Raw genomic sequence first — 25,950 nt, forward strand, 5'->3', positions numbered from 1 at the left:
ACACCAGGGGCTTTCCCATAGACCAGTCTGGTGGGGGCAGCTTCTCTACTGAGGTTCCTCATTTCCAAATGTGTCAAATCAACAAAAAGCCACCCAGCACAGTTGGTGACAATGGCACTTGTGTTGAGACTGTGGTGGCCACTGGGGCTGTTCTGTCCTGACTCCCCATCCAATCAGACGCCTCACCTCTGGGTCACCTGTATATCCTGATCCATGCACCTCAGACACCCTTTCCTTCCAGCCCCTCTTTCTGATTCACCCTGTGTCCATCAGTGTTGCTCTTCCCAAGCTGCCTTCCCGTGCAAGCCCTCTCCAACCATTCCTGGGACTGGGCTTCCACAAAAAAAAACTCACATCTCACTCCTTCAGAGATGGCCCCTGCCCCACACTTCTCTACATGCCCAGTGCAGGGTTTGGTATCGAGCAAGGGCCCAACACACATGAATGAATGTGCTATTACCATCCCCATACAACAGATAACCAAAGCCAGTAAGATCAGATGAGTTCACAAAAGTGTCCCCAGCGAAGGGCAGAGGGCATTCCAGAAGGTCAAATGGTGGCCACAGATGGTGAGCACCATGGCTAAGATGTGCTTGGTCATTCTGGTGGCAGTCTGGAAAACGTACTAGTTTCCATGCTAGGGGTAGGCATGAAGTCCCATGTGGAGCTGGCACTGTGAGGCTATGGAGAGAGAGCCTAGGGCTCAGGAAGAGGGACCAGTTCAGCTCTGCAACTATCTCACCTTGCAATCTTCCAGAGACTCTGTTTCCCCAAATGTTGCATTGGAGATGGAGCAAAGATCCTGAATGCCGAGGACCCTCTCAGCTCCCCGAGACCCTCCAGGCAGTTGTACAGGTGGAACAGGCCAACTGAAAGCCCCTTCCATAGGGCAGAACACCGGGCACATTCATGTTCCTCTCTGCTGATGCTGACACTCCCCGAGCTTAACAAAGCTCAGCCAAGGATAAAAGACAACTCTTGAAAGAACAGAGGTCTGGAAGCTACAAAGATGCATGAGCAGACCACCTGGGCTGAGCCAAGGAAACCGCACAGAGAGCAGGAAGCGGGGAGCTGCTAACAAGATGTGGCCACAGCCCTGGAGAGCTGACCTCAGACCTGGATGGGGCAAGGTGAGGAGAGGGTAAAAGGAGACGCCAGGATGGGCCTCACGAAGTCCAGGCAGGTACAGACCTTGCTCCAGGGGAAGCAAGCAAGAAAAGAAGGCTGAGTTAACCCACCATCCCCACCCCACATCATCCAGGGACATTTCAAGCTCTCTGTGAGACAAAGCCCAGTGTGGAGCTTGGTACCCAATAGGCACTCAGTGTGTGTGTCCTTGTTCAATGGATGCTGAGGGTGATGATATTGAGCTGCAGCAGCTACACACACACACACACATACACACACACACACACACACACACACACACACACGACAGTCAGCTGCTTTGGGGAAAGCAAGATGTTTCACAATGCGCATCCAACCATGCTCAAGACAAAGGTACAGAGGCCCCATTTCTAAAGCACCATTGCTAGTCATAACAAATGCTAAAGTGATATCTGAAATGGGAATATCAGAAGTAGCAGTTCCCAACTGTGCCTAAAAGAGACAAGTGCTTCCTAAGGCTCAGGAGACATTCTGGAAGAGGGACAGAAAGATTGTAAGGGCCAGGGCATCAGGGAGTTTGCTGGGAGATTGTGTCCCCTAGTAATATCAGAAGCTATACCCATAAAGTCTCACCAACATGGCTGCCCAAATGTGAGCTGAACAAGGATGATACCAGTGGACAAGCCAAACTGGATGGGAAAATCCCACGAGGCTTCAACCCTACACAAAGAGCTATAGGCAACCGAGAAAAGCTGGGAACGGGAGAGGTGGCCTTCCCCAGGGCAGAGCGCCCAACTGTTTGTCCAGTGCTAAATAGTCAGCCCTAAAAACATACACACAAGGTTATGTTTAGGAATGTGTACGGATATACATAAATGCATGCAATAACAATTAGTGAAAAGAGGCCGTGAGTTTGAAGGAGAGTCGGGGGCAGGTATGTGGGAGGAGCTGCAGGGAGAAATGTTGTAATCAAATTATAATCTCAAAACTAAAAAAATAAGTAAAGGTGCTTTAAAGCAGAAGCCGGGGGTGGGCATCGGGAAGGGGAGGTGTCATGCAGGGACCACTGCCTTGATCGTAAGCCTTGGGGGACTTTGTGATACTGCCAGAAAGCAAACACCATTTCAATTAAATAAAAAGAAGTTCACCGTCCACTTTGTAACTTCGTCCACAGACAGACTGGCCTCTCATCTGCTTTGCCTGTCGCTCAAAAGCCAGAATGAAAGCTGGGCATGGTGGTACACATCTGTATTTCCAGCACTCAGGAGTCGGATGCAGGAGGATCAGGAGTTTGAGGCCATCCTCCGCTACATAGGAAATTTGAGGCCAGCCTAGGTGGGGTGGTTAGTCTTAACTGTCAACTTGACACAATCTAGAGTTGTCAGGTTGGCCCGTGGGCAAATCTATGGGTGGTTATCTTGCTTACATCAATTGAGGTGGGTAATACCTGCCCACCATGGGCGGCACCATTCCCTAGGAAGGGGACTCTAAGCTGCCTGGGGATAAAGAAAGCACACTGAGTGGAAGACACACATGTCTCAGTCCATTGTTCTCTGCTCCTGATGGGATGGGTTGGGACTGAAAGTTTCAAGTTCTTGCCTTGACTTTCTCCATGACGGATTGTCATCTGAAATGGTAAAGCCCAAAGGGGAAAAAAAAAATCCTCCCTCCAGTTGCTTTTGTCAGGGTATTTTATCACGTCTGCAGAAAACGAAATGAAAGCACTTGGCTACATGAGACCGTCTCCAAACAAAACTGAAGCTGTGTCACAGATCACACTGATGTAAAGACAGGTGCACCATGAACCTGCACTGGCTGGCTCCTCGGTGGTTCTGAGGGTCGAGCATTAGGGTTGTTCTGAATCAGGTTCAAAGGTGGGTCTTGGCAGCCCCTGGAGACAGCAGAGCATCATTCACCTATGTTTTGTGAGATCTCTCTAGTGTTGTGGATTAAGTACTTATATAAATGTCCCTCTTAGAACTGGCTTTGCTGGGCTGGGGATATGGCTCAGTCAATAAACAACTCACACAAGCTTAAGGACCTGAGTTTGATCACCAGAGCCCATGTTAAGGAAGAAAAAAGTGGGGAAGGGGAAACAGTTGGGCATATCTGTGTGTGTTTGTAATTCAGCAATGGAGAGGCGGAGTCTAGGGAGGATCTTGGGCTCACTGGCCTAACTAGCAAGCTGCAGGCCAGTTTAAAAAACAAAGTTGATAGCTCCTGAAGAGTGATACCCAAGGTTGGCCTCTGGCCTATTCACACACACACACACACACACACACACACACACACACACACACACAATATTTGCAATGATGCTTCACAGTAAAATATGATCCATTTTGGAATAATGTTCCATTAGCAGATTAAAAGAATGTGTCCTCTATGGTTTTGGGTGGAATATTCTATCAATGTCTTTTAGGTCCATTTGATCTACAAGGTAATTTAACTCTTGTGTCTTTTTGTTGAATGCTGGTCTGGGTCATACTTCTCCAGGTCTCAGAGAAATAAGAAAAAAAAGACCAAAATCATCAAGAAAAGAAATTATAAACATGAGAAAAGAAATAAATAGTGAATAAAGGAACAATACAAGAAATCGAAGAATTGGTTGTTGGCAAAGATGAACGCCACAGGTCTATTAAGAAATATTTTTCAGAAATTATACTAGAAGACATGAAAAAAATCTAGATACATGTGATCTTCCAAAATTGAGCCAAGAGGATTGAAACTACTAAAAAAAAGAGGGATAATAAGCAATGAGATTGAAACTGTTATTTTAAAATGTCTCCCAATAAAGAAAAGCCATAACTGGGTAGATTCACTGCTGAATTCCACTCAATCTTTAAAGAAAAATGCATACTGCTGGGCCTCAAACTCCTCCACAGACCAGAAAGGGATGGAGTGCTTTGAAACTTAATCCAGGAAAACAGCACTGCCTTCAGACCTGTGATGGATTGAATAGAAATGGCCCCATAGGCTCATATATTTGAATTGTCAGTCATTAGGCACTACTGGAGAGGGATCAGGAGGTATGGCCTTGTTAAAGGAAGTGGGTCACTGTGGGATGGGCTTTGAGCTTTCAGAAGCCTAAGCCAGGCCCAGTGGCTCTCTCTTCTTCCTGCTGCCTGAGGATTCAGATGTAGAACCCTCAGTTCCTTCTCCAGCACCATGTCTGTCTGCAAGCTGCCATGCTCCCAGCCATGATGATAATGGACTAAACCTCTGAAACTGTAAGCCAGCCCCAATTAAATGTTTTCCTTTAAAAGAGTTGCTGTGGTCAAGGCATTAGTTTGCAGCAATAGAATACTAAGACAGAACCCAAGCTGGATACAGGCAAAACAATAAAAGAAACTATAGATCAATATCCTCAAAGATGCAAAACTTCTCAATAAAACACTTTGCAAATTGAACCCAACAGCACATTAAGAAGATCATGACCAAGGTGACTCGTTCCAGGGCGCAAGGATGGTTCGACATACGCAAATGAGTTATATGCATATGACACAACACATAAAAAGAATCAAGGACAAACATCACATGACCATGTCAGCTGCAGAAAAGGCTTTTTGACAAAATTCAATACCCCTTCATGATAAAAGCTCAGAGGGAGCTAAAGAAGAATTATACTTCAATATAATCAAAGCTATACAGAGCACATGTCTAGCCAATGTTTTGTTAGACATATTCAAATAGGTGAAAACAGAAAAACTTTCCTTGAAAACCATGGAGGAACAAGTCTAAGGTGTCCACTCCTACCATTCCTACTTTTCGCCAGAGCACCCAACCTAGAAGAATAAATAAAGGGGCTAAAAATAGGCAACAAGGAAGTCGTGTGATCCCTGTTTGAAGTTGGTATCTACTGCACCTAGAGGTACCTAAATACTCCACCAGGAGACTCTTAAAACTGATGAACAAATCCAGAAAGCCAGCAGGACACAAGATCAACTTGCAAAAATCTGTAAGTGGGGCTGGCAAGTGGGCTCAGTGGCGCTTGCTGCCAAGTCTGAGGACCTGAGTTCAGTTTCTCACAAATTGTTCCTCTGACCTCTGCATATGCACTATGGCAAGCATACACACACACACACACACACACACACACACACACACACACACACAAATAAATAAATAATTCTAAAAGTATTTTTTAATTGTTGACTTTTCTATACACCAATAATAAATGTGCTGAGAGGAAAAAAAACAGGAAAACAATCTTGTTCAACAAACTACCTAGGAAAAACCAAACTGTACATATGAAAGACTTCAGTGATGAAATCTATAAAAGTAAGAAATTGAAGAGGACCTGAGAGGATGGGAAGACATCCCAGGCTCCTGGACCGGGAGAATTAATATTGTTTAAATGGCCATATTACCAACAGCCATCTACAGATTCAATGTAATTCTCATCAAAATTCCAACGACATCTCTGGCATGTGTTTGTGGGTGTACCTATGTGTGTTTACATGTGCAGGTACACATACATGTGAACAGACGTGCGTGTCCATGTGCATGTAGTTGCCAGAGGCTAATGTTAGGTGTCTTCCTTGATCACTCTCCATCTTATATTTTGAGGCAGAGTCTCTCGTTTGAACCCAGAGCTCACCGATCCAGCTAAGCTAGCCCGCTGGCTCCAGAGATCCTTTTTCCACCTCCTGAGCACTGGGAATATGTGGACCACACACTGTGGCATTTATGCGGGCATTGAGGATCTGAACCCTGGTCCTGTGCTTGCACGCGAATCATTTCATCCATGATGCCCTCTCCCCAGCTCAGTGGTTATGTTACCAAAAGCAGTCTACAGAGTCAGTGCCATCCCCATAAAGACTTTGATGACTTTCTTCACAGAACTAGAAAAGGAAATCCTGAAACTCATATGACAAAAGACAGAGAGTCGAGGCGACCGTAAGCAAGAAAAGCACAGCCAGGGGCAGCACAGAACCCGACTTCAACCCGTACTACAGAGCCCTAGTGAAAATGGTAAGTACTGGTACAGACAGACCGGTAAACCAGCGGAACACCAGAAAGGCCCCAAACGCAATCTATGCAGCTGCCGCCTTTGGATTCTTGACACATGTGACAGAGGACGCATGTTAGAGAAAAGAAGATGCTGGGGAAACTAGACATCTACACGCAGAGAATAAAACTTTGAAACCGATGCGGGGGAGAGCGGGAGGGGGGACACTTAGAGATACTGACTGGGGCAAAAAAATTTCTGTCTAGAAATAAAAGAATTGGTGAGCAGAATTATAACAAACCAAAAAGCTCCTCACACAGTAAAGAAAACAATCAAAAGAGTGAAGAGACAGCTCACAGGGTGGGACTCATCCTTGCTGGTTATTCATTAGACAGACAACTGATATCCGGAGGATCGAACGGTAGGAAGCCATGAGCAATACACATAACCCGATATCCAGAGGATCGAACTGTAGGAAGCCATAAGCAAAACACATAACCTGATATCCAGAGGATCGAACTGTAGGAAGCCATCAGCAAAAACACATAGCCTGGTTCTTAGAGGGGCGAATGATCTGAGCAGACACTCCCTCCAAGAAAATACGAACACAGGTTGGAGAGAGAGATCAGCGGCAAGAGTGCTTGCTGCACAGTATGGGGGTCAGGGTTTGGATCTCCCAGCACCCATAAAGCATCGGGCATACATGCCTATAGAGCTAGACAGATGGGTGAGGTAGAGACGATTGGATTGCTGATGCCTAACTCCAGATTCAGCGAGACCCTGTCTCCAAGGAACAGGGTGTAGAATGACAGAACATGACACCTGATGGCATCCTCTGGCCTCCACACTTGTGCATAGGTGTGAGCACCAGCACACACCCACGTGTATATATCATACACACAAGCACAACACTCTTACACAAAAAATACATTAAAAAATTCATCTTTAATAGCCATCAGATAAATGCAAATTAAAATTTCATTGAGATTCTACCTCACTCCAGTCAGAATAGCTATTTTAAAAATTAATAACCTGGACATGGTGGTACACACTTGTAATCCCAGCACTCAGGGGGCAGAAAGTCCCAGAAAAGTCAGGGCTACAAAGTTTGAGTGATCCTGTCTTAAAACAACAACAATAATAGTGACAAATACTGGTGAGGATATGGCGAAAGAAGAGCCCTACGCTGCTGATGTAAATGATGCAGTCGCTATGGAAATCAGCATGGAAACTAAGATAGAACTACCATATGGCCCAGTTACACTTCCCGTGGAGGACCAATGAGCCACGATGATGCCTCTCGACTGCAGGTGAGGGAAACCACAGGTCAGGGGGACAGCTGTAGAATGATAAACCAGAAAACACTGTTTATTGTAAATGAATGTGTAAACGGGAGAAAGGGGGCGAGGAAGAGACTGAGATGATAGAAAATGAAGATTAACCCCCTAGCAGTGATTGTATTAAATATAAAGTGCTTAGAAACTACAGTCAAAAGGCTGGGATTAGAAGAACAGAACTTTTTAAAGACAATTACAGGCTGCTTATAGGAGACATCCTTTTTTTTTCTTTTCTCATTTGTTTGTTTGCTTGGGACTGGGGTTTCACTCTGTAACACTGGCTGACCCCAAACTCATAGCATTTCTTCTGCTTCTGTCTCCCAAGAGTTGAGATTATAAGCATGAGTGACCACACCAGGCTAGGAGAAAATTTCAATGGAAAAATTTTTTTAAAAAGATAAAAATGAAAGGATAGAAGAAGACACACCGTGCCCCAATAACCGAAAGAGCATTGAAATGGCTTCCCCAACATCAGATGAAGTGTTACTAGAGAGAAGAAAGGATTGTGTAACGATCAAAAGCCAAGTGCCAGACAGCCTCACTGGGATGTACACAACACAAGAGAAACTAACACCAATCCTGACGAACACAAAGAAGGGGACACTTTCCAACTTACTATGTGGCCCATAGATCAAACCAGACAAAGATAATCACAAGAAAACGACAGACTGTGTCCTTTCAGAGTGTCAAGATGTCAATAAGATACTGCTAGGTTAGGAGCTGGAGAAATGGCTCCGGGCCTAAAAGCATGTACTGCTCTTCCAGAGGACCTGAGTTTGGTTCCCACCACCTGCATCAGGCAATATACAACCAGCTGTAACTCCAGCTCGGGGGATCCAGCGCCCTCTTCTGGCCTGTTCAGGCACCTGCACTCACAAACACACATACACACACATATATACACATGATTTAAAAATTTAATAAAAACAAAACTTAAAATATGACCAGCTCAAACCTAGCAACACACAGAAAGCATTTACACCTGATCAAATGGGATTTGTCCCAGGGATGCAAGGTTGATTCAATGCACACCAATCAATGTAATGTGTCATAATACTCACTGGGACAGACACCCCCACACAATCGTCTTAACAGATACAGAAAAATGTGACAAAATCCAATATCCTTTCATGATGCTGAACACTTAAACTGGGAACAGCAAAGGGGCCATCTCACTTGACACAGAACATCTATAAACCTCCTGTCATTAAGATGCCACTAACATCGCCATGGAAGGGACAAGGTGTCCACTCTGTCAATCATAGTCAGCCTTGTACTCGAGGTTCCAGCCAGTGCAATTGAGCAAGAACAAGACACGAGAGCACCCAGACTGCACCGGGCTGGAAGAGATGGTTCAGTGGCCGGAGCATCTACAATCCCAGCAGTCCTACTGAGTCGGGAGACAGAGACTCCTGGGAGCTCATAGCCAGTTTGCCCAGGGCACACAGCGGAAAAACAAAGAAATGAACAACAAAGACCATTCTCCAGGTGGAAAGTGAGGACTGGCAGCTGAGACCTGAGGTTGCCCTCTGACCTCCATACCCATGCCACTGTCTCTGAACACCCACGTTCATGCATCTCACACACACACACACACACACACACACACACACAATGTACACACTCACAAACAACATCCAGATTGGAATGGAGGAAGGAAAACTGTGTATTTTTACAAAAACAAACAAAACCAAAATTAATTAATTAATTAATTAATTAATAATAAATAAATAAATAAAAACAACCAAGAGCTTGTGGTCACAAGCAAGGAAGTCCAAAGCTGGCCACAAGCACCAGAAAGCCCCAAGGTTCCCCCACCCTCGTCCCACCGCAGCCCTGGGAGGGAACAGCAGCCCTGTTGACATGCAGGTTTTACATTTGCCGCTTCCAGAACTGGGAACAGATCAGTTCCTGTTGGGTCAAACCCAACGGGTTACGGCAATCTGTTACAGCAGCTTCAGGAGATAAACGCAACAATGAAAACACCGGAAGCTAGCGCTTACAGACTTCAAGTTGGAGAGAGGGGTGGACTTGAGATCTTCCGAGCAGGTGTGGCAGGGAGGGGGAGGGTAATGCACCATGGGGGGACAGCGTGATGGAAGGGAAGTGCTGCTCTCGGTGCTCCCTGCATCAAATTGGAAAGCACCCTTTTCCAACTGAGGCAAGGCACTTATAACATCTGGCAAAGCATGATGGGAAAGACAATGGCTCTAGCGAGTGATGGTGCTGACCACTGTGTGTGCTGAACTGGGCCCCACCCATTCCACCTCTTGAGAGTATGACTGTGTTTGGGGACTGGGCCTTTAAGAGGTAATTAAGATAAAATGAGGTCCCAGAGGGGAGACTTAATCCCATAAGACAGGGTCCTTACAAGAAGAGGAGAATGGGCACAGACCCAGTGACAAAGGTTAGGTCACGGCCAGAAGATGGCCACAGGCGGGCCCAGATGACTTAGCACAAATCCCTCCCTGAGTTCGATCCCCAGCACCGGGTAAACCAGATGTTGTGATACGAGCCTATAATCCCAGTGCCAGGGAGGTGGAGGCAGGAGAATCAGTTCCCAGTCATCCTCAGCTATGGAGACTGTTCTGGGCTACAGGAGACCCTGTCTAAAAGCCAGCAGCAGCGAAATTACCTATCAAAAAAATGTTACAGCAGCATGTACTATGATGTGTACACTTTGCCACAACTCCTTTCTAATTTTTTATATATTGAAATTATCGTAAAGGTGAGCCGCCTGGACCCTGGCAGGAAGAGGTTCAGCATGTGGGGTACTCAGAGTTCTAGTAAGGTAGTTCTGAGAAAGCTGCCCTCGGTCCCCTCCCTCCCTACCAGAGGATTCCACAGCGCTCTCAGGGGGGGAGGCAGGGCTCCAGGGCTGGCACCTTCCTGGGGTTACTGAAGATGCATTGCTCCAAAAGGCTCCTCAGACACCATCCAGCCACAGTCAACTAACTTATTAAAAGGGGAAAGGTTTCGTCCAAAGCCAAGTTCATTACAGTAGCCAAAATAATTATGAGGAAGTGAGTAAGCCTAAATGTTTTGGATGCTGAAGAGACAGCTCAGTGGTAAAATGCCTGTTGCGAAGCGTGAGGACCTCGGTTCAGGTCCCCTGTACCCTAAACCAGGTGCAGAAGCACTTACTTGCCTCTAATCCCAGAGCTTGGTAGGGTGGAGGCAGGAGGATTGCTGGAGCTCACTGGCCCCCAATCTAGCCAAATCGGTGAGACAGGTGAGAGCCCTGTCTCAAAAAATCCGATGGAGCGTGACTGAGGAAGACACTGGACGTCAACCTAGGCCTCCAAACACATGCACACACTTGCACACGCACTCACGTGCGCACACACAATAAACCAAGAGTAAGGTTGAAGACTTCTGTTTCCTAATATAGTTCTTGTAAAATGGACTATCTTCAGGATGAATAAATATACCTTAGACACTTGGGCATTCGGAAGTAAATCGCTTTGCCATCTCTGTTTACCCAGTCCTTTATTCTACAGTCATTTTCTTGTTCCCCCACCGTCACAGCAGGAAATAGGTCCCACCTAAGTCTCCCAAGGACACTGGAAAGTGTGGCAAAAGCAAGCAGCTGAGGCCTTTTTCTGGCCAGAAGTAAGGGACGGATCTGCATATGCAATAGCAATAATAAAGGACAAAGAGCAGCTCCCCACCCCCTGCAAAGGTTGGGGTGCCCCAGAAGAGCAGTGCTGGAGAGGCTGGAGGTAGGAAACAATTGCAACCTATTTGACAACAGCCTAGATGCCTATGGTGGACAAAAGGATGGGTGGAGCCAGGCCTGAAGGTACCAGGGAAGTCCCACCAAAGCAGGCAGTCTAGTTTCACTCCTGTTACTGTGATTTAAAAAAAAAAAATCATGATAAAAAGTAACTTCGGAAGAAGGGGTATTTATTTCACCTTGGAATTCCAGGTTACAGTCCATCATTGTGGGGAAGTCTAGGCAGGGACTTCGAATAGCCGATCACATTGCATCCACAGTTAAGAGCAGAGAGAACGAATGTATCCAGGCTCGTCCATTTGCTTGCTCGTACCCAGCTCCATGTCTCCATGTCTCCACTCTTACCCAGTTCAGGACCCTCCTGCCTAGCGTGTGATGCCGCCCACAGTGTCCTAGGTCTTTCTACATCAGTTAACTTCATTACAACAATCTCCCACAGACACAGCCCTAGACCAAGCCAATGTAAACACCCCCTCACCGAGGCTCCCTTCCGGGTGATTTTAGGTTGTGTCAAGTTGACAAAATGAACCCTCACATCAGATGACAGGACACAGCAGGGTACCTCTGGGGGGACCTCAAGAGGGTTGTTGCACAGTTCAGTAAATTTTTTTTAATGTTTTTCTCCCCCCACCCACCCACCGATGGTACTATGCTACTATGACGGTATCAGTTGGGAAGTGACTATTTTGAGGGTTCGCCATGTGACGGAATCCAGCTTTCCTCTGTCAGCTCCCAGCTCCCCCCTTCAGCTTCTCGGCTGTCAACCCAGCCCAGAATTAGCTCAAAAAGGCCCTGCGCTCTTGCAGGTCCTCATTTGCTTCACGCTTTCTGAGAAAGGTGTGAAATTCTCCTTGAGAGAAATCAGAGGAACAAACTTCAGCGCTTCAAATATCTGCTTTTCTTTGAAAACAAATTTCAAAGAGCTAAATCTGAACTTTTCGCTGTCTGATTGAGAAACTAGGTAGGTGCTCACTCGGATGGTATTAATAATTACAGCCACCACCAAACCCCACCCCAGGCTCTCTGGTTGTGTGCATACGGTTACCACCGCAGTCATTATTACCACTACGCTGCATCTGTCCCTCACCAGGCCCGTGCCAAGCCCTGAATACCCACTGCCCCCTGCTCAACCCTTCCAACCTCAGCCCCCTTTACAGAGAACAAAACTGAGGCTCAGAGAGATGACAGAACACATCCAAAGCCACATGCTGGGAATAGAAGTCAAAGAGGCGGGGAGGGACTCAGGATCCACACACAACAGCTCCCAATGACTGTCGTGTTCAGACCTTGCAGCACCCTACAACACAACTCCATCAAGGCCGTGGATGCAGACAGTGAGGCAGGGGAGTGAGGACTCTTCAAGTCTGTGTGCTCCCAGAAAGCACTCAGCCAGGCAAGGCCAGGGAGGGGATCTCATCCCCATCCCAAAAGCCTGGGCCTCATTTCAGAAATGAAGCAAGCCAGGACGGTGGACGTGGCCGCATCCCAGCTCCCTTCGAAAACCAGAGAAGTGCCGGGCGGTGGTGGCGCACGCCTTTAATCCCAGCACTCGGGAGGCAGAGCCAGGCGGATCTCTGTGAGTTCAAGGCCAGCCTGGGCTACCAAGTGAGTTCCAGGAAAGGCGCAAAGCTACACAGAGAAACCCTGTCTTGAAAAACCAAAAAAAAAAAAAAAAAGAAAACCAGAGAAGTCTTACAAAGTGAAGACTCCCAGGGACCCTGGGCTTCAGGTACACAGTGTGGAAGGGGTACCAGCTGTCCCACCAGGGGTCAATTTTCATCGATGCCTGGGAAGAACATGCTTGGTCTCCGTGCCAAGGTGCTGGCATTCATGTATCCTATCTCCAGAGTAGTTGGTGTCCCTGGAAAGGCGCCGGGGCTCTGTCAACCACTGCCACCTGGCTGGGCCTCAACACGTAGCTCCCACCTGCCTGGCAGCTCCGTACATCCCATCTTGCCCACACTTCCAGCTGCAGCCACTGTCCCTGCTTCTCGAAGGTACCACACTCAGGAGAGGCAGAAGCGGGGAATTCACCTCACATCTGACTGAACATCCTCAGCCCCTGCACTGCCTCATTCCGACTCACCGAGGGCCTGCCAGTGACTCTCCCTTCTGAAGAGAAAAACACTAAGGTTCAGAGAGGCTCACCCTCCTGCTCAAGGACACACAGCTGGTGGGGGAGTTGGGGGGATAGACAACACATGGGAGAGTCCAACTCGAGTTCAGCCCCAAGTCTGGGCTTTCAACTGTCTTCCCAACGTGTAGGGACCTCAGGGGGTTCTACTCCTTGCTGGGGGAAGGGGGCTGGATGCAGGGAGAGGCCCAGAGTAACTGTGTCTGTGAAGGGACATGTACTTAGAAGTCAGACTATGGGCTAAAACAGTGGTTCTTGACCTGTGGGTCATCAACCCTCTGGGGGGTCAAATGACCCTTTCACAGGGGTCACCTAAGACCATCAGAAAACATTTATATTATAATTCACGACAGTAGCAAAGATACAGTTATGAAGTAGCAATGAAAATAATTTTATGGTTGGGGGTCACCACAACATGAGGAACTGTATTAAAGGGTCACAGCATTAGGAAGGTTGAGAACCACTGGGCAAAGAAGTGGGTGCCTTCTAGACTTAATCAATAACACCACCAAGTACCTATAGAGCTGGTACTATCTACAGTTCTAAGGAGAGAACATCACCCTGGAGTATCAAGGCTCCTGATCTCCAGCCCACTCTGGACCTCAGTTTCCCCATTTGTGAAATGGGGACAGTGTTACTCAGGCCTAAGGCTGCCTGTCTCAAATTAGAAGTAAAGAAAATACACGAAAATGCCTATGAATTGTGGTATCATCGTTAGACTCCTGTGAGCTTACACTTGGCTTTGGAGAAAAATGTGCTTTTCAACAGGAAACCCGGGAGGCTGGAATTCTCATATCCTATCAGCAGCTTCAATGTGATTGGATTTTCATTGATGTTAGTGCAACAGAACATCATTCCTTATCACTACATCATCGCTATCTTGTTAAATGGAACTGTTTCCTCGTCTGTGATAAAGACAGTAACCACACATCCCTCCGGACTCATCTGTGTTGTCCGACGGCATAGCCACGGACAATAAGGCTCCTGTGGCTACTTCATTTCAAATTAATTACAAAGAAGTAAAATGCAAAATTCGGTTTCTCAGTCACACTGGCATTTCAAGGGCCTGCCACTCCCGTGAGGCTAGTGGATCCCAAGGACAGCACAGGCATAAACATTTCTACTACTTCAGAAAGTTCTAGAAAGTGCTAGTCTAGGGCCTTGATACTCACGGCGTGATTCTCAGGGGGAAAAAAAAATTGATGTCTTCTGGGAGCTTGTAAGACATGAGAAACCTTGAGTTCACTGGGAACCTGCCCAGCAGAGAGCCAGATAATGAAGTCTGAGATGAGGCAGGCTGAAAGCAAATATAAGGCCAGAGCCAGATGAAGCGGTGCATGCCTATAATCCCAACTGAGGCAGGAGAGTGGCATGTTTGAGACCAGCCTGGGCTATAGCTTATGTATAATAAGACTTGATTCCAAAAAAAAAACCCAAACATGAGCAGGTAAGATGGCTCAGTAGGTTAAAGGGGCTTGCTGCTAAGAGCGGTGGCCTGACTTTGATCCTCAAAACCCACGTGGCAGGGAGACAATTGACTCCTGTGGGCTGTCTTTTGACCTCCACGCATGCTATGGCTTGCACACACACCCCACACACACACCACAAGTATAAACAAGATAATGTTTTAAAGGTTTAAAACAAAACTCCAGGAACTGCAAAGACGACTCGAATTGTAAAGTGCACGTGGCACAGCACAGGGACCCACGTGACAACCCCCAGTGCGCATGTGAGGAAGCTGGGCAGGACACTGTGGCACACACTGGTAATCCCAGTACTGGGAGGGGCAGAGACCAGAGGATCTTTGGGGCTCTGTGGCCAGCCCATCTAGGGGGATCCGTGAGACCCTGTCTCAAAAACCAAGGTGGAGGAGCACCTCAGAAATGACACCTGAGCTGACCTCTGGCCTCCGTAAGCATATATACACACACGCACCCCCACACACATACGTGCCTCACACAGAACATATACGCACACTCACCTCTACCACAGGAACCCCACACACACATGCATCCCCCCACCCCACCCCATACACAGGAACCCACACACATACATAGGAACCCCACACACATACACACACATAGGAACTCACCCGCACCCACATTCACACACATACACACCACATACACACTCACACACATGCACCACACACACACACACACACACACACACACACACACACATATGCACCCACACCCACAACCCACACCCACAGGAACCCACCTGCACCCACATGCACACAAGGACTAGACCAGAACAGCAGACCTCTCTAGTGAGAAGAGGCTGCTCTGTGCCGGGAACAGACTCCAGCTCCTGCCGCCTCTCTGCGTGACAACAACATTCTCCAGTCTCAGGAGGCTGATGCTGAGCCCAGGTGTGGATTCTGGTGCGGAGAGGTGGGAGAGAGGAAACAGAATCTTCCAGGCATTTCAGAGCTCTGTGCCCGGGGACAGAAGACTTTAGCTCTGTGCTGGCCAGGATTTCCTGGCTTCCTGATTATTCCTGTTCTGGAATATGATCCAATATGAAAATGACATTTAAAAAACCCACGGGCTTACTTCACATCCAAACACATCCCTCCACGTCTGTGCAGAAGAGGAAGCATATCATACAAGATTCACTTCCCGAAGGAACAAGCAGCTGGCTAGCTCTCCGTCCACACCATGATGGTTCATCTTTGTGGCCAACTTGACTCAATTCAGAATCAAGTAGGACACACCTCTGAGTATTCCTGTGAGATAGTTTCCAGAGAGGTTTAAGTGGGGAGGGGAAGACCTACCCTGAGCGTGGAGTCCTGACCTAAAAAGAAGGAAACTGAGCACCAGCCTCTCTCTCTCTCTCTCTCTCTCTCTCTCTCTCTCTCTCTCTCTCTCTCTCTCTCTCTGTCTCTTTCTCTATCTGTCTCTCTCTCTCTCTCTGTCTCTTTCTCTACCTGTCTTTATCTCTCTATCTCTCTGACTCTTTCTTTCTGTCTCTGTCATCTCTGTCTCTCTTTTCTCTCTCTGTCTCTTTCTGTCTCTCTGTCTCTGTCTCATTCTCTCTGTGTCTCTGTCTCTGTCTCTTTATCTCTCTCTGTCTCTGTCTCCCCCCCCCCGCCTCTGGAGTGCAGACATGATATGACCAGATGCCTCACGCGCCCGCCACCATGCCTTCCTGCCACGATGGACTGAGCCCTGGAACTGAGCCAGAAGGAAGCCTGCCTCCCAACAGCAGCTTTTGTCAGACTCATGAGAAAACTAAAGAGCGGACAAGAGCTGATGAGCCTGAAGGTGAGAGGGACGGTCGGGCCACGTGTCAGGACCACGCTGGGTCCTCCACCCAGAAGGCCAGTCCACTCACCACGGCAGAGGACAGCCACCTGTCCGCCATGCCACATCTGGAAGGCAGATGAGCTGGGACTGAAGCCTGAACAGCCCAACCTGGTCCCAGCCTCTCCCTCCACTATCTCCTCATCCTCTTGTCTTAATGTCTCTGGGGTGGGGGTCTCCGTGGACTCCTGCCACTGTCTCCCCCGGCGTCTAGCATGAAGTGTGGAGTCAGGATGGTAGGTGCCCTATAGACACCAGATGGAAGAGGATCACAGCCACCAGTGTTTAGGAATGCCAGCCTTAAGCTCCCAACTGTCCCACAACCTGTTCAAGCTAGAAGGACTGAGCCCACCTTTCCTCTGTCCAAACACTACCCCATGCCCAAGCCACCAAAGTGCCTTCTGCCTGAAGCTCTGAATTCCTGAACTTCGCCCTGTCCCCTCACTCAGCCACTCTGTGGACCTCCCAGTCCTCATATCAGCCCGAGGCGGCAGCTGCCTCCGAGCCGGGACAGGGTCAGCGCTGGCCCCAACCGTTCACATCTCTACTCAGCCTTCACCTCACTGAGGGTCCTACCCTCTCCTGCTCCTCTCTGCTCCAGACGTCCTTGCCATATCACAGCTCTGGGTGTGTAGGCTCTGCCTTCTCCCTGCTGAATCCCCGGTGCCTGGAGTCAAGCTCAACCCATATGAGGAGCTCAGCAAATGCCGGCTGAGTAACAGCCCCTGAAAACCGGAACACAAATGCCCAGGGTGACCCTCGGGGTGGGCTTCAAAACAACAAGAAGCGGAGTCTCTGGGCAGCAAGGATGCCTGCGAGATGGTGGCAAGAGGAGGCAGGAAGAGGCAGTGCAGGTGCCCATGGGCACAGCTGGACGATTTTACTGTTGAATCGTATGGGAGATAAAGATGTTACGAGTAACCAAGTAGATGCAGAAAAGAAGAGGAGGAAGAGGAGGAGGAGGAAGAGGAGGAGAAGGAGAAGTAGAAGAAGGAGAAGGAGAAGGAGAAGGAGAAGGAGAAGGAGAAGGAGAAGAAGAAGAAGAAGAAGAAGAAGAAGAAGAAGAAGAAGAAGAAGAAGAAGAAGAAGGATCGCAAACCAGCAGATGGAAAAATAAACATCAGTCTAAAAGAAAGCAGGGGTGGTATGGAGGACAGGAAGCTCAAAATAAGTGACAGAAAGGGACTTGTTTTATACTTTAGAAAACACTAAACAAACCTCTGTGGTTATTCACATAAAACCCTTTGACAAGATCCTCCCACAGGGAAAGACTCGGGTGGAACCCTGGGGATGAACCCAGAGCTAAAGGAGACATGTCAATGGGGAGAGTCAGCATCGTCACATTTCCATTTTCACTTTGGCCCCCAGGAAGCTCAAACCCCGATTTCCCACTCACAGAGCCACGTAGCCCCAAGTGTTGATACTCCAGGCGCACATTTTTAATCCATCATGAACACTGAGATGTTTTATTATGTCATAGTTTTATCAGCCATCCTAAACCCTTGGATGTAAGATGGGACACAAGTAACTAAAACCCTAAACCATGCAAGAACTCCTGGGCAGTCCAGGGCTTTCAGAGAAATACATTTGTCTTGTTTGAACATTATTATTATTGTTGTTGCTGTTATTTAAGGCATACATATTTTGGATTATGGTCCTTAAAAAAACAAAAAAAAACATATAAAATATACCACAGTGAACCACACTACGCACATGTGCATGCACACACACACACATACACACACACACACACACACACACACACACACACACACACCAGCGGGTCTCATTTCATTTGAGAAGCCACTCTGTTGTAAATAGGTAATTAGCGCTTAAGCACACCTTTCAAGGGGCTTATGCATTAACATGAAAATACTGTAATTATGGCTAGCCAAAATTGCCCACTACAACTTCCAATCTCAGGTCTTTCATCTTTATTAGAAGTTAATTTTCTCCCTTTTAGCCCCTAAAACACAGTTTGCTTTGTAAGGGTTGTTTCTTTTTTTTTTTTTCTTTAATAAAGAATATAGAAAATTAACTTTTAAACGAATCCCAGTCCCCACAGCACTTGGCATCCATCCGTCCTGCAGCGGAACACCAGTCACTCTTTGTCACACTGGTGACGGTGACTACCCCATCAGAACCCCTGACTGCCAGACTCTGAGAGAAAAGACACCAGAAATGACGCCAGGCCCCAGTGTTAAAAAGAGAGAAAACGCCGTCACCGACCGCAGTGGCTCATGGGGGTTAAGGCATTTACCACGCAAGCCTGGCCGCCTGATTTTGATCCCCAGAACCCACTGAAGAGTGCAAAGAGAGATCTGACCCCACCAAGTTGGCTTGTGACCTCACACAAACCCCTCTACACAAAATAATAATTATTTCAAACAGGGGGTGCGGTAAAATCACATAAAAATAGCCTCATGTGACCCAGTATAATAATTTTTAATAAATAAATAAGTAGCAAGAGCCAACTACAACAAAACTTAATCCTTAGGCCTGAGTCTTGGCTCCTGAAAATGTCTGAACACTGACGTAATGTGCAATACATTTTCCAGGCCATGCACGTGCTCGGCAACAACTCTTGTTAGCTTTCAAAAGAAAACAATGTACAGTGGACATTTTTACTGTTTGTTTCACCTTATTCTTTGAGTGCTTCATACATGTATAAAATGTATTTCAATGATACCACCTCTCTTGGTCCCCTATAGCTCCCCTGGACCCAAATCTGTGTTCCTCTTTTTCTTTCTCTCTCTCTCCTTTCATTCATTCATTCATTCATTCATTCATTCATTCATTATCCCTCTGTGTTCAGTCAGTGCTGCCCAGTTGCATATGGTGGGGGCCACCCACCAGAGCAACTGCAACCTACCTGCCCCAAAGAAAATAACTCCCCCTCCCCCAGCCACTTGCAACTGCCAGTGTCTTCTCAGCTGGAGTGGGGCCTTAGGAGCCCACCACCCACCCGTGGAGGTTTGCTCTTACTGGCTGGAGGTCTCACACAGACAGCTGCCGTGAGTCTGTGAGCATCCCCATGGTGAGATTTTTTTTTTTTTCTAACTAACTTGTCCCCGAGGGAGTTTATCTCATCTCATTCTCTTGTGAGGACCAGGTCCACAATCTCCCCCTCTCACACCTTTGGGCAACGACCCCCTGTCGTTTTTGCCTCCCTGACCCTAGCCCTCTACACTACCAGGTCAGTTTGAGCCACCACGGCTTCTGGCCAACACTAACGCCAACGTCCCAGGTGCGGCAGCTTCTCTGTTTCCTGTACTCAATCTCCACCCTGCAGCCAGTGGGGCTCCTGAATACAGTGTGACACCCGCCCCCCACCCCCAAGCCCTTGGTGACCTCAGCAGAACTGAGTCTAAACTCCGAAGTCTGCGGCAAGTGGTCTACATCTGGGCTCCCCCATCTACCAGCACCAGGAAGTTCATGGCTGGGTCTTTCTCAGCTCAGGCCCCTCCCAGAGGGTCTTCCAGGCAGCTCCCACCACAGTCAGCTAACTGTGAGTTGACTAGGGTCTTCTGTCCGTTACTAAATGATCCTACCCTCTCACTGGGCTACCTGTCATTACTTCAGGGGTCCAAACAAATCCCTCCATACTATTATGGCTGACTCTTCATATCAGGGAACATAGCAGACCCCCAGGACACGTACCCACTGGGCTGAATGAGGACCCCTGCCTGTCCCCATAGCTAGGTAGGAGAGGCAGACCCCAACTAATGCACGCTGAGGCCGTAACATCCTAAGGCTTGTGGACCCCGGTGCAGCTTCCCTGGATGGGACCTGGAAACTCTAGTCCCACAGGCAAGGTTCAGGCCTATCTCATTTGATTGAAATGGACTGGGTTGGTTAATCAGCTGCTGAGAACAGCTGGTTCCTGAGCCACCAGTGGTCCCAGGGCCCTGAGTTCAAGTTCTCTGGGTCCTGACATGGGTCAGCATAAGGCCCGCCCACCCTGATACCCCAACACTGAGAACTATGGAGCCCTTCCCATGCAAGTCCAAAATCGACCTCCAAAGAAGTGAGAGACCATAGGGGCCACCCTAGCAGAGAGAGCCAATCAGGAGGGAGGGGAAGGTGGCTAAGGAGGGTCATCAAACTCCAGCAGCATCTGAAACACCTTTTGACAGGAATAATCAGGGGCTTTGCAGGACCACTCATTCTCCCTGGCTCCTTCCCCCACCTGAACTACAAAGAGGCAAAATGTACCATCCTCGGACCTTCAGCACAGCCACGGCAATGCGACCAATGCGGCAAGATCCAGACCCGGGTTTGCAGTACGTCCACCACTTCCCCCCACCCTCTTCCTCCCTCGCAGATTTTAATTAAGGGTTTCCTTGCAGAAGAGCGAGCTCTATTTAACTAAATCCTTGGCCCACTTTTATATTGTCTTCTCTATGCCAGGGCGCCAGGAAAAGTTAATTATAACTTCTAAACACTCCATTAAGGGTGCCCCCCACCCCCACCCCATCTTCCTCCTCTGCCCGAGGCCGTGTGCGACTGAATCAGCTGGTTCATTGTGCCCTTCGCGGACCTCACTCTGCTTTTCTTCCATGCCCAAGGCTAAGCTGCCTTGGCTAAGCTGGCCTGATCTCCATCTCCGGCCCTTTCAGAGGCTCACGGGAGCCCACCCCACGGCACGAACGGGAGCCAGCTGGGATTGGCTCATCCAGCACCACATACACTCAGCAGGTGACGCTGGTGAGTGAAGAGGCCAGTAGGCCAAGAGACAGACAACATCTGGGCCCAGACAGGCAGACACCAGCCACTGGTTTATATTGTGGCAAGACACAGTTTGTGCCACAATGCATGGGGGTGGGGTGTGTGTGTGTGTGTGTGTGTGTGTGTGTGTGTGTGTGTGTGTGTGACCTGAACTGTCTGTTGGCCCTGGAGAAAGTGAAATTAATTCCCTCGAGGTATCCCACTGGTCTGCATGGGAGGAAAAGCTGGGGCACTGTCTGTGGTTAAGGTGGTTGAGAGGGAGGGGATGGAGGGACGCCCCTTCACGGATCAGGACAGGGCTCCAAAGACATGATGGAGAAGCAAAGAGGAAGGAGGCGGGGAGAGGGGGGGCAGGAAGGAGAACTCTGCAGACGTGCCCGTTGGGTGCCAGGTGCCCAGAGCAGAGGCTACAGGGAGGGATGGGAACGAGTGAGCAGCCTTTGGCCTCCTGCCCACCCTGGAGCACGCAGGGACTGACCTGAAGCTGGAAATGGAATAGAGGCTGTAGAGACCTGTATCCCCAGCCAGGGGCCAGGAGGCGGTCCTGGGCAGTCCAACAATAAGCAGACATCTTCCCAACGGGACTACCATTTATCATTTGGCAGCAGAAGAACCTGGCCTGGTGTCCTCACCCAGGGAACCCTGAACCAACCAGTCTTGGGGGAGTGGGGGTGGGGGGGATGACTGTGCTGCCTGATGCTGATCACATCATCGCCTGAGGAGGAGGAAAAAGAAGGAACCTCCTTTGCTCCATTCAGCAAGTTTTGCCTTTTTCCTTTGACTCTGAAAAGTTGGCGGATGTGCCCTCAGCCATTTCTAAACTTCTTCCTGGGACAGTCACAGGAGAAACCGGGGTGCTGCTGCGGCTCCCACCTTCACCCCTCCGAGGACCTGGAAGGACGCCTGTAAGGATGAAAACACAGACATCCCTGCATGCTGGCAGCAGCTCAGAGGGAGCGTGGGGTGGGCTGTTCAGCCCGGGTCAGGTACCTAAACCTACCTCACTGAGAGTTTACGCTAGCTTTTAAATCTCCCATCTGTCAGGAACTGGCCTGGAGTGAAACTTCACATTTATCCCTGAGACCAGCAGGGAGGGAAGATATTCCCTGGGGTTCAGCTCCAGGACCCGGGCCGTGGCATGCCTGCAGGCTGAGAAAGGCTCGTGAGTACTTTGGGGTGGCTGGATAGCCAGGTGGGACACTCCTCCTGGACAGATGGACAGCACCAGCCACCAAGGAGACCAGGTCTCAGAGCCACGAGCTCTGTCTTTATCTGCTGCAGAGTAGCACACGCTTCCCTTAAGGAACTAGAGGAGAGCAGTGCCATGGCAAAGGAAATGATTCTCCTGACCCAGACATCCATTCTGGAATCTTCCAGAGTATCTGGCCATGATGCCACCACCCTGACTCTACTATCCAGATCTGCCTTTGCAAAGTCATGGAGCCCTCCTTACCCCCTCCCCACTCCTGTTAAACCTGAAAGCCTCCATCACACTTAGAATCAGGACCAATTCCTAACCAGCCCCCCTCACACGGCTCTCTTTTTTTTTCTGTCCTACCTCCGGGTCTACAGCAGCCATGCCCCCAGTCCCACAGTCTTCCCCAGCTCTCCACACTCTACCCAATGTTCGCAGGCCTGGTCCAAAGTCACCATAACCACCCAGCCAAAGGCCTGCACTACCACATCCCTAGGTCCCCAGGTCAATCCTCAGCAGATTCGTGCTTCTATCAACCAGATCACTATCTCCCCCAAGAGACTGAGCAGGGCCCCGGACACTTACTCCCCACTCTTCCCAGCCCCTGACATATGCTGACTCCTACGGACCCTCCAGAGGTGAGTCTTCCGGTCTGTTCTCTGTCTGTGGAGATGGCTGGCTGCTGAGATCACATGTCAACACTCGGAAGCAAAGAGGTTAACATGCATGTACAGCCAGCCCTGCCAGCTCCCTACTCCTTTCCTGAGGGAGTCCTGATATGGCAAATACCAGTTCACAGAAGCAACGTACATGCACTCTACACTTTACAGAGCACAAAGCCTAATGAACTGTTTCTCCCACGCCGGCCTCTGATCTCTCTTTGGAGGTGGACAAGGTACCATGCAAAATGGAGTAACTGAGGTCCAGAAAGACCTCCAGCTGCCACAGTCACCCACTCAGGAAGCAGACTCAGGGTGTCAGCCCCAGACAGTAAAGGCACGCACCCGACCACTAAGAACAAGAGGTGTAACAAAGACCCTCATCGCAGAATTCTACTGCCTGAGTTTGAATCCCAGCTCTGCCACATACTAGCTGTGTGGCCTTGGGCAAGTTGCTTTGCTTCTCCGGACCTTGGTTTTCTACTCTGTGAAATGGAGCTAACAATAGCTGCTCCCTCATGTCATCAGGACTGAAGGAGGTGATTCTACAGAGGAGGGCAGAGTGGGCACTCAGGAAACACATGCTGTATCCACATGCACTCTGCATACACACACACACACACACACACACACACACACACACGACTATTTCCCAGTCAGAATCTCCAAGCCCTCAGAAGTCTCTCTTCTCCCAGCAGGAGCAGCACTCTAGCAACCAATAACATTTCCACCAAGTGGCTGGTTCCTGGCCCTGGATCAAGAATAGAGGGCAGCTCCCAGCTCCCCAGCCTGCAGCTCACCCTATGCAGTGACATCCCTGGCCTCTTTAAATGCCTCAAGGCAGCCAAAAAGAGAGGCCTGTGGGAGGAAGCCTTCAGGGTCCCATGCTTTGCCCCAAAGCATCTGGCCACACCCTGTGCTGACTCTCAACTCCTCTGTCAAGGCCCAAGCCTCCAAGAGAAGTCCACCTTGAAGACTTCCCTTCCCTGGAGAAAGCCACAGCCCGTCCCCAAGCCATAGTCCCTTGATGATCCGGGCCCACAGACCACTCAGCTCAAGTATTTGAGCCATACTGCAGGGTCCATGAATTCTCATCTGTCAAAAGAGAATGCACAAAGAAATATCTCACCAAAGCTATGGTCACATTTCACCAAGGCAGAGCAGAAAAGAACCTACCATACCGGGCCTGGCACACAGTAGGTGTCTGGCCTGTGGTGACCCTGACCCAGCCAAAGGGAATAAACTCTCACCTTTTATCACTCACAGCAGAAGGGACAAAGAGCTACCCTGGGCATGGAGAACCCTGAAGGAGACAGACCAGAGCATGTCCAGGGAAGCACCTGGCTGTCTCTGGCCTTGGCTACACACTCCCCTACCCTAGCCTTCACATGTTCTAGCCCAAATGAGCCTGGATTAAAATTTCCCATTTGAAAAATCAATATTTAAAGTGCCAAGCCTGCCAAGTGGAAGAAAAGCCTTGCTTGTAAATATTTGTCTCACTGGCAGAGCCGGGCCTCTCGCTCAGTACAGCTACCCGCTTCATGGCTGGCCCCTGCTCCCAGTCAGCTGCGTGTGGCACACACAGGGACTGGAAAGGACTGGACAGTCTGGCAGCCGTGGCCACTGGGGAGCTTCCTATGGGAGGGATGGATCAACACACCTATGTCTCCTCTCCAGGACAGCAGGTCTATGCACCAGGCTACTCAGGAGCCATCCATCTGTCCAGCCTTCCCCAAGGCAGAGACAGAGCCACCTCATTGTGACTTTTCCACAGACTCCAGAACATGCAAATTCCCTACTGTACCTGTTGGGGGAGGAGCGTGCTGGGGGTGGGGGCATGCTAGTTCATATCTTTAATTTGGAAAAAAAAAAAAAAAAGCACCAGGACAAAGCCCTATCCATTAAGTTGTGGGGTCAAGCTCTGCCACCTACACCAGCTGGTGCCCACAGGATGAACCACCTCAGGTCCCTGTGACCCCATGGGGCCACAGAGCAGAGGGGTCTCCTCACTGGAGGCTGAACCACAAGTATATGAGTAGAGGACCTGCCCTGAAATCATGGTTCCCAGAAAGTCATTCTTCACACAACAACTCAGCTACTCATTCATTTTTTTCATTTACCAGCTGCTTTGTGAACACTTATGCCAGGGACTCAAGGCTGAACACATGGGTGGACCACACATATGTGAGCCAAACAGATGGGAAGTCACACCCAAGGCAGGATGGGAGAAAGGTTCAAGACCCAGTCTGAGAAGCCAGGGAAGGCGCCCCAAGGCGGTGGACAGGGAAAGGCACAGGATCAGGAAGTCTAGGGCAAGGCAAGGATGACACATTACTAGGAGAGGGCGGGGCGGCTCTGGGTGCCATGTCCTCCCAGGCACCGGGTGCGCTCCGGGCACAGGACTTACCCAGCCACTCATTGAACTTCTTCACTTCGCTCGGGAGCCCCAGCTCCGTGAAGTCCCCGGCGTGGATCAGCACATCACCATAGGGCATCTGGATGGGGTCTGTCCTTGAGTGGGTGTCAGAAACACAGACAAAACGTGTGTAGCCAGGTGGCTTTGGGGCGTCGTGAGGCACCGGGTCCACCCTGCAGGGAGAGAAGATGCCGTGGGTTATTGGGGGGGGGGGAATCACAGAGCTGTGATCTTGTGGGGTGGTGGGTCTCCAAAATACAGCCACTCCATGCTCCCAGCCACATCAACGCAGATAGTGTCCAACTGAACATGAGTCAAATGGCCAGCCTTCTGGAGGGTCCAGCAAAACGTTCCTGTCTCCTGTGCTTCAGTTTCCCCT

General features: G+C 49.2%; 1 protein-coding gene across 2 annotated transcripts in view; it reads right to left on the minus strand.

The window, feature by feature from the left end:
* Positions 1-25,950, minus strand: part of Mpped1 (metallophosphoesterase domain containing 1) — a 65,764-nt gene that overhangs the window by 32,458 nt on the left and 7,356 nt on the right. Inside the window, exon 2 of one of the 2 annotated variants that reach the window (XM_059247612.1) lies at positions 25,563-25,744. In XM_059247612.1, coding sequence (XP_059103595.1) covers positions 25,563-25,744 — 182 coding nt within the window. Of the gene's footprint in view, positions 1-25,558; positions 25,745-25,950 lie in introns of both variants that reach the window. The other variant, XM_059247613.1, reaches the window with a different exon arrangement.

The sequence above is a fragment of the Peromyscus eremicus genome, chromosome 20, assembly GCF_949786415.1.
Source record: "Peromyscus eremicus chromosome 20, PerEre_H2_v1, whole genome shotgun sequence".
Taxonomy (NCBI): domain Eukaryota; kingdom Metazoa; phylum Chordata; class Mammalia; order Rodentia; family Cricetidae; genus Peromyscus; species Peromyscus eremicus.